General features: G+C 35.0%; 1 protein-coding gene across 1 annotated transcript; it reads left to right on the plus strand.

The window, feature by feature from the left end:
* Positions 1–7,507, plus strand: LOC131634263 (uncharacterized). The gene is made up of 10 exons (XM_058904912.1): positions 1–289; positions 402–524; positions 901–1,021; positions 1,729–1,854; positions 2,035–2,144; positions 2,250–2,442; positions 3,645–3,839; positions 5,559–5,795; positions 5,931–6,123; positions 7,046–7,507. Exons 1-10 carry the CDS (start codon positions 270–272, stop codon positions 7,138–7,140), a joined length of 1,413 nt encoding a protein of 470 aa, XP_058760895.1. The 5' UTR covers positions 1–269; the 3' UTR covers positions 7,141–7,507.

Consider the following 7,507-nt stretch of genomic DNA (forward strand, 5'->3'; position numbering starts at 1 on the left):
AATGTTTAATTCTTTTTGCTATTGACCTAGGATATTCTTCAATGCTCCGGTACCAATTTTTGTCCCATTTCACAATCACTTTTCATCTGCTCTAATCCTTCAGTTTGTGAATTTGGTTTCACCCTATTCGAGCTTTTTCCCACTCACACGTTCCTTCCATTTCTGAAACTTCTCCAACCAAACACGTTCTCTCTATCGCCGTCCACTGTTTACGTTACGGCAACCTAACCACCAAAGACTGCACTAAAACCCTAAATCAGATCGTATCAATGATTGAACCCTACAACAAGTAAGAATTTCTCACTCCATCTCATGTTGCATCGAATGAAATTTACATTTGATCCAAAAAAAAAAAATGCTATTAATGAATTTTGTTTAATTTACCGAGTGAATTTGCTCAGGCTTGTTAAACTAGCTGCGAGAGCTTTCTATGACGATCTTACCAGCAAAGGAGATAATCAACCCAAAACGGGAAGGAGTGATAACAGAGGAATTGCTGTAGTTGTTCTTGATGCGCTCACCAGGTTCAACCTTTTTTTTCTTCTCATTTTTCACCTTTTCAAGTTTAACTACGATTCACACATGTTTATTAATGAACAAAATTATACACACGCTCAATTAAATTTCTTATAATCTTAAGCAGTTTAGATATGATTTGCTGACGATTGTAGATTATTAGTTATTAGTGGTAGTTCTGTTGACGCAGTTCACTTATTCAATTACAAAGCAAGGAAAACAATAAGTGGACATAAATTATTTTAATTTTTAAGTGAAATTGATAGAATTGAAATAAAAGATTAGAATCATTATACAAAACATAATGGGTAAAGGAAATATAAGGTTGTTTATTTAGTTGGAAACTTTGGATTTTAGTTGCATCCTGTTAATTTTTTATTCCAGACGACAATGGGTTAGAGAAGAAGACTTGGCAAAGGACCTCAAATTGCATACAAAGCAACTTCGTCGAACTCTGAGGTTCTTTGAAGAAGAAAAGATTATCACACGAGATCATAGGAGAGAGGTAACTATCCAGTTCTGTCCATTCGTTATGTTGCTTTCGGTTTGTGAAATACAGCTGGCCTACAAGCATTAGCCAATCCAGTGAAATCATTGTATGTTGTTTGATCCATAGCTTGATTGTGACCGTACACGTGGCTTGATAATGATATTTTGAATGAGTTTAACAAATTAACAGTCTGTCAAACAGCTATTGTTGACTCATGTTAGTTCATTCCTCCACTTAGCGAAGGTGTACAGTAGTTCATTGAATGCTTATTATTTATCGTTGTTTGCCAATTCTGTCATGCTCTTTTTTCCTGCCTTGTGCCCAGAAGGTTTGAAATCAAGGACTTAAAGCCTTTGGATACACACACTGCTTTTGTATTTATTTTTGGTTTGGATCATGATATATTTTTTCTTTGACCATGATAGTTGTTTGTGCTTCTACAAGATGTAGTAGCATCTTTGTCTTTTCGCCCCCTATTACGGTGACAACTTTTTCTAGATCTTGAATAATGAAGAGTATGTACACACTTTTTGATTAATTTTAGAAGATTCCCTCCCTTGTGTAATGTGAAGGTTATTTTCCATCTGTTGATGTGCGTTTTTTTGTTCTATTGTTTTGATATTCACCAGTCTTAGATTCTCACGTGTGAGAGTTGTAGGTCAATATATTTAGTTGTATATGTATTTTGTTCACATGTTTCCTGTTGTATAATTTTAACACAGACAGCAAAAGGTGCAAAAATATATAGCGCGGCTGTAGCTGCTACAGCTGATGCTGCAACAGGAAAGGAGGGAGAAGAAAAGGTCAAGCTACACACACACTCTTACTGTTGTCTAGATTATGCTCAGGTCAATCCTTCCACTATTTATATTCTTCAACTGTAGCTTTACCAATAATATTTAGTTGTTTTGTGCAGAGAGAAAGGAAAATCAATTTTATTTTTCCTGCCTTTCAGACAATTCGTTTGAATTGGTTCATCATAATCTAGGCTCCTTCATCTATATAGGAAACTTATGATTTTGTTGCAGATATATGATGTGGTTAGGTACAGACTGCATCGCATGAAGCATAAGCTGAAAGATGAATTGGAGAACAAAAATACTGTTCAGGAATATATATGTACAAACTGTGGAAAAAGGTTTCAGAAATAACTGTATTTATCTGTAATATACTTTTTCATAGTCATTTTATTTGTATTGATGTATTTCTGTTTCATAATACTTGGGGATTTTAATTATTTTAGATACAATGCTTTGGATGCACTGCGGTTGATATCTTTTGAAGACGAGGACTTCCATTGCGAGCGTTGTAATGGCAAACTAGAGGTTGAAAGTGATAAGTTAGCTGCTCAAGATGGGGGAGACGGAGGAGATGGAGATGAAAATGCAAGAAGACGACGGCGTGAAAAGTTAAAGGACATGCTTCAAAAGATGGAGGTTCTTATATGATTTATTGCACCATTTCTTTCTATCTGTGGCTTCATTTGTTGGATCATTTTTATTTGTTATTGTCGATGATCATTATCATAGTTGTTTGCTGAAACTGGGAAAATTCCTAACCGAAGTAGTCTCTAGCAAGTAATGTTTGTTATTATATTCTTGGGGTTAGGCCTTGTATATATAGGATAAACAAACTATGAGGGAGTTTGTAGAAACCCTGTAAATATCATACATATAGAGGTGCCTGAGCGTCAGTTCAATATTCTAAAGACGTCAAGTGGTAAATTTTTAGTTCAATATTCTGCTTCCGCGTCTTCCATTCTCCTATCACTTGCTACTTACCAGTCCATCCCTATTCGGCAGAGGATCATAGGAATGAAGTTGCTTCCATTTCAAAATTGTACTAACCGTTTTTGGATCCAAACTGTAATCGGCAGCCTGGTTTTGTTGAACCAATCAGATCCATGACCCACTTTTGAAAATGCATGAGACAGCTAGATAACCAGATAAATCTATGATAGGCCCGTGAGATAAAGGGAAACAATTAGAAGGGAAAGGGAGCATAACAAAGGGACACGTGGCATTTGATTTGACGAGTGGTGAGAAAAAGAGAAAACAATATATTGGAGAGGTGCAAGATTGATTTTAGTTAGGCAAGAATTGGGTAGTGGTGGACTGGTGGCAATACTTTGTCTTCTGCATGACCGGTTTCTTCATAGGAAGAATAGTCAGGGTATTTTTTCCCTTCTACATTAATTCAGTTTTCTATCAGTAACATACTTCTCTATTGCTTTCACCGTTAAAATCATCTGGAATCCCTTACTGTTCTGAGTTTCATTTCTGTATTATTGAATTTTTGGTACTTATCAATCTAATACACCCAGAATATTATGAGTTTGGACCAAGTGTATTAGTTCATGCAAGTATGTATATTCATTTAAAAAAAAAATATGTAGTGTACTTGGATTTTGTTCGGGCATGTACTTAGTAGAACTGTAAATTTTGGGATGGTTTACAAGTTTACCGACTCTACTCACAATTTTAAATAAACATGACCGCGGGTATCATTTATCTCATCTTATTTTAATGATGAATTGCTAAGACTTACACAACTATCGCCTTTATTTTTTGTAGCTTCTGACCTACAGTTTACAATTACATTGCATGTTATGACTGTTGTAATTCTTGTGCTAGTGCAGGTACAACTCAAGCCTTTAATAGATCAACTCAGTCGGGTAAAAGACTTGCCGGTTCCAGAATTTGGCACCCTTCAAGCATGGGAAGCTCGAGCTAGTGCAGCTGGGCGTGCAGCTAATGGAGAAAATGCTGGCGATTCTAAAATGTCTCATCTGGGATATAATGGAGCACCAATGCCATACAGTGGAGATACCAAGGTAACATTGCTGTTATAAGGGAGTTATCCTTTCTAGCTTGCAAAATATTAGGAATAAAAAATTGGAGAGAGAAAATAGAAAATGATAGAAAGGGAAATAAAATACAGTGAGAAAGTGATAGAATTGTACTATAAATATTTTGTCACTGAAATACTGCACCAAACCATTGAAGATTCTGATACATATAGATACTAGCTGAGCTAACTTAAACTTTTAAGTTTTAACAACCTAGGCCAACTTGCTGCTGGTTAACTGACTAACAAAACCTAAGTGTTGTACTTGTAAGACCGAGGTCGAGCCACCATTATGTTATTTTCCTCATCAATTTTCTTGGATCTCTTCCCCCAGTTTTGGATGATATATTATCCTCTTAGTTGTACATTTCCTGTTTTGTCTGCAATTTTTTTTCTCTATAAAACTTTTTTTTTTTTTCTTTTTTTTTTTTAGTTTGAGAAATATAATTTTCCTTTATATTTGCTGATGAATGTGAACTTTTCTATTTTGGAAGAGGAAAAAGTGATTCTGGAGGTGAAGAATTGATTTTGATATGTTTGGTTCTTCTAAAGTTAAATTGATTTTGTCTCCAAAATTGATTCTACTTGAAGTTAGGATTTGTAGCTTTTGAGTCTAAATGTGATTTTTACCCTGAAATCTATTGTTCAACTCACTTTTGCATAAATATACCTAAACATAAGTCACTTTACACTCAACTCAGTTTTAACTAGAATCAATTTTATAGAATCAATTCACTCAAAATCAATTTTCGCCACCACAAAACCAAACACACACCTCTGTTTGGTTGAGCTGCCAAAATTGATTCTGGAGGTGTATAGTTGATTGACATGTTTGATTGCTTTCGAGTAGAATTGATTCTAATTTGAATATAGGATTTGTAGCTTTTGAGCTAAACGCGATTTTTACCGTACAATTTATTGTCGAACTCACTTTTACATAAATGTATTCAATCATAAACCACTTTATATTCAAGTCATTAAGTAAAATCAATTCACTTCCAATCAGTTTTTGTCACCACAAAATCAAATATGCAATGAGTTAGTACTGAAGTTGTAATGCTAGTTTTCCTTCACATGCTTGTCATGCAAAATTTAATTCTCTTATAGCAGACATTGATTGGAAGGGCTCTATCAAAATTTCTTAATATCCATGAATAAAGAGATAGGCACAATTTTGTTATGACCTTGTCCAGTCTGATAGGCTCGGGGGATAAAAGGAGGAAGCCGTTAGAAGGGAGACGGGGCATAACAAAATGGGGCAGGTGGCATTTGATGAGTGGAGAGTGAGATAAGGGATCGTTTTTATAAATTGGAAAGGTGAGAGGTCGATGGGAGTTAGGCAAGAATTAGGTAGCGGGGGTAAGGCGTTGACCTTGGATGGACTGATGTTTTCTTAGGAATAATAGTTGGGATATTTTTCTTTTTCACATTGGTGTTGTTTTCTATAAGGAGCTTGGCGCTCTATTGTTTTCACCATTAATATCATCTGGAAATGGAATTCTGTATGGTTTTGTTTGTTTCATTTCTGGTTTATTGGATTTCTAGTACCTATCTCTCGAAAGTGGTTAACACGTCAGTCTGCATGTCCAATGTAGGACAAATGTGCTTTCATGGTTTCATTTCATGTATAGGTTTTAAATTTAGCATTCGTCATATCTTCCTTAAATGTATAAATGTTAATTAGTCTATCAATGAATGTGGACAGGTGATAGTTGACTTCAATGGTACTGAAGGCAAAGGAGAGGGTGTTAAATCTGAAACTGACAGTACATCTTTAAAGGTTTTGCCTCCATGGATGATTACATCAGGTATGAATCTTACGAAGGAACAACGTGGAGAAGTGAAGCAGGAAATAAAAATGGATGGGACTTCAACTTCCGCAGCAGCACAATATACAGATGAGAAAAAGTCAACAATTGTGCATGATGATAAAAATATACAGGTTCGTAAAATATGAACTGTTATTATCTGTATATATGGTTTGATTCTTTTTGTTCAAGTTCCCTGTCCCTGCCCCCCTAAGGCACGAGAAAGCTTTTTATCACTAAAATTTCTGTTACCTTTTATATTTATATAGGATGAGTATATTAAGGCATATTACGCTGCTTTACTTAAGAAGCAACACGAAATGGAAGAAGCTGCAAAAAATCCCCAAGATGGGAACGGTGCAGATGATCCTTCTAGCAGTACTTCCAATCGCCAAGTTGGCATTAAATCAAAACGTGAGCAAGATGATGATGGTACTGAATGGGAAGAAGCTCCTGTTAGAGGTACAGTTTCCAAACTACACAGAAATTTGATTTGTTATAGTAATGGTCTAGAATACCTATATATGGCTGCTAATTGTTGCATGCGTGTTTAATGTCCCAACTTGCCTCACGTGTATGATTATAAGACATAACACACTTTAAAAAATTATAAGACATAACATGTCTGATTATAAATACTCTATAAGTCATAAACACTCTGATTACTTACATGTTTGATTATGTTATTGCTGGGTGTTAATTGGTCCCCTTAATTGAAATGGTATAAAAATGTGCACGATCATCACTCTAGATCCATTTTAGAGCGTTACTATTATTACACATGTAATTTTAAGATTGTGCAACAGAAGCAACAATGACTAGGAATAAATGATAGGAATACTCAACGTCTTAACAGGTAAAATTTGTTATGAAATAGGAAGACTAATCTCTAATTTCTAAAGGAGAGCAGCCACATTGCAGAGGTTCAATTGGAATTGAACCTAGTTATACTTGGACTAAAAATAAATTTATTTTTTTTTTCTTTCAAAACAAAATCAAAGTGGGTTTCTGTCTTAACAAATTGTCACATATAGGGTATCATTTTAATTTGGAAAACCAGAGGGGGTTTCTCATAGGCTTCGTAAACCTCTAGAAGGGCAAGTTTTATCAACTTCAAATTTATTTCTGTTTCTTCTGTCTACCCCTACCTCAGGGAACTGGTTCAAGGAGAACCATATGTTAAGATCTTGGTGAGGGTCATTGAGTAGGAGATTGTTTATTATTGAACTGAACATCTATTTTTCATAATTGTCTAATAATGTCAACATTGAACCAAAATTCTGCGTTAAATTGTTAATTCTCAAATTTTTGTATATTTTTACCCTTTGTTGATAATGCTATTTATGCCCTCTCATTTTTTTTTATCTGAATGTAATTTTTAAAGGAAACGGAGGTTACAAGGTGGATTTGAATGTTGAAGCTGATGCTCCAGCAGAGGACGAGGACGATGAAGACGATGTTGACTGGGAGGAAGGTTGATGAAAAAAATAAAATAAAGGTCATTATGAATGTGATGGCTTAGTCTGGTTTGCCAGGACAAGTGTTAAGTTATTATAACAATACAGCTTCAAATTATTTACCACACAAGACCCGAGTTTGCTGCTCATTTATCTTATTGTCTGTGCATGTTGCTGTGGTGATGCATCCTTGGCTTGAGTTTGAGAGAAGGTGTAACATTGACTTTTAAGTTAATAACTAGTTTTCAACTTTTCATCGTTTATTGGTTGACCAGACTACCCTAGTTTGAAACTTTGCATGTTATGACTGGCAAAAGAATAGTGTTCTCATGACTCCATTTTGTTATGACCACGTTAATATTTAGCAATGGATATATTCATTTTGTGAA

This window comes from Vicia villosa, linkage group LG1 (assembly GCF_029867415.1).
Source record: "Vicia villosa cultivar HV-30 ecotype Madison, WI linkage group LG1, Vvil1.0, whole genome shotgun sequence".
NCBI classification, from domain to species: domain Eukaryota; kingdom Viridiplantae; phylum Streptophyta; class Magnoliopsida; order Fabales; family Fabaceae; genus Vicia; species Vicia villosa.

Bases quoted from the DNA above. Each gene is read 5' to 3' on its own strand.
- LOC131634263 (XM_058904912.1), top strand. From the start codon at position 270: ATGATTGAACCCTACAACAA. The intron at 1,022-1,728 runs GTAACTATCCAG...ATTTTAACACAG, and splicing joins CACGAGATCATAGGAGAGAG to ACAGCAAAAGGTGCAAAAAT. The intron at 3,840-5,558 runs GTAACATTGCTG...GAATGTGGACAG, and splicing joins CATACAGTGGAGATACCAAG to GTGATAGTTGACTTCAATGG.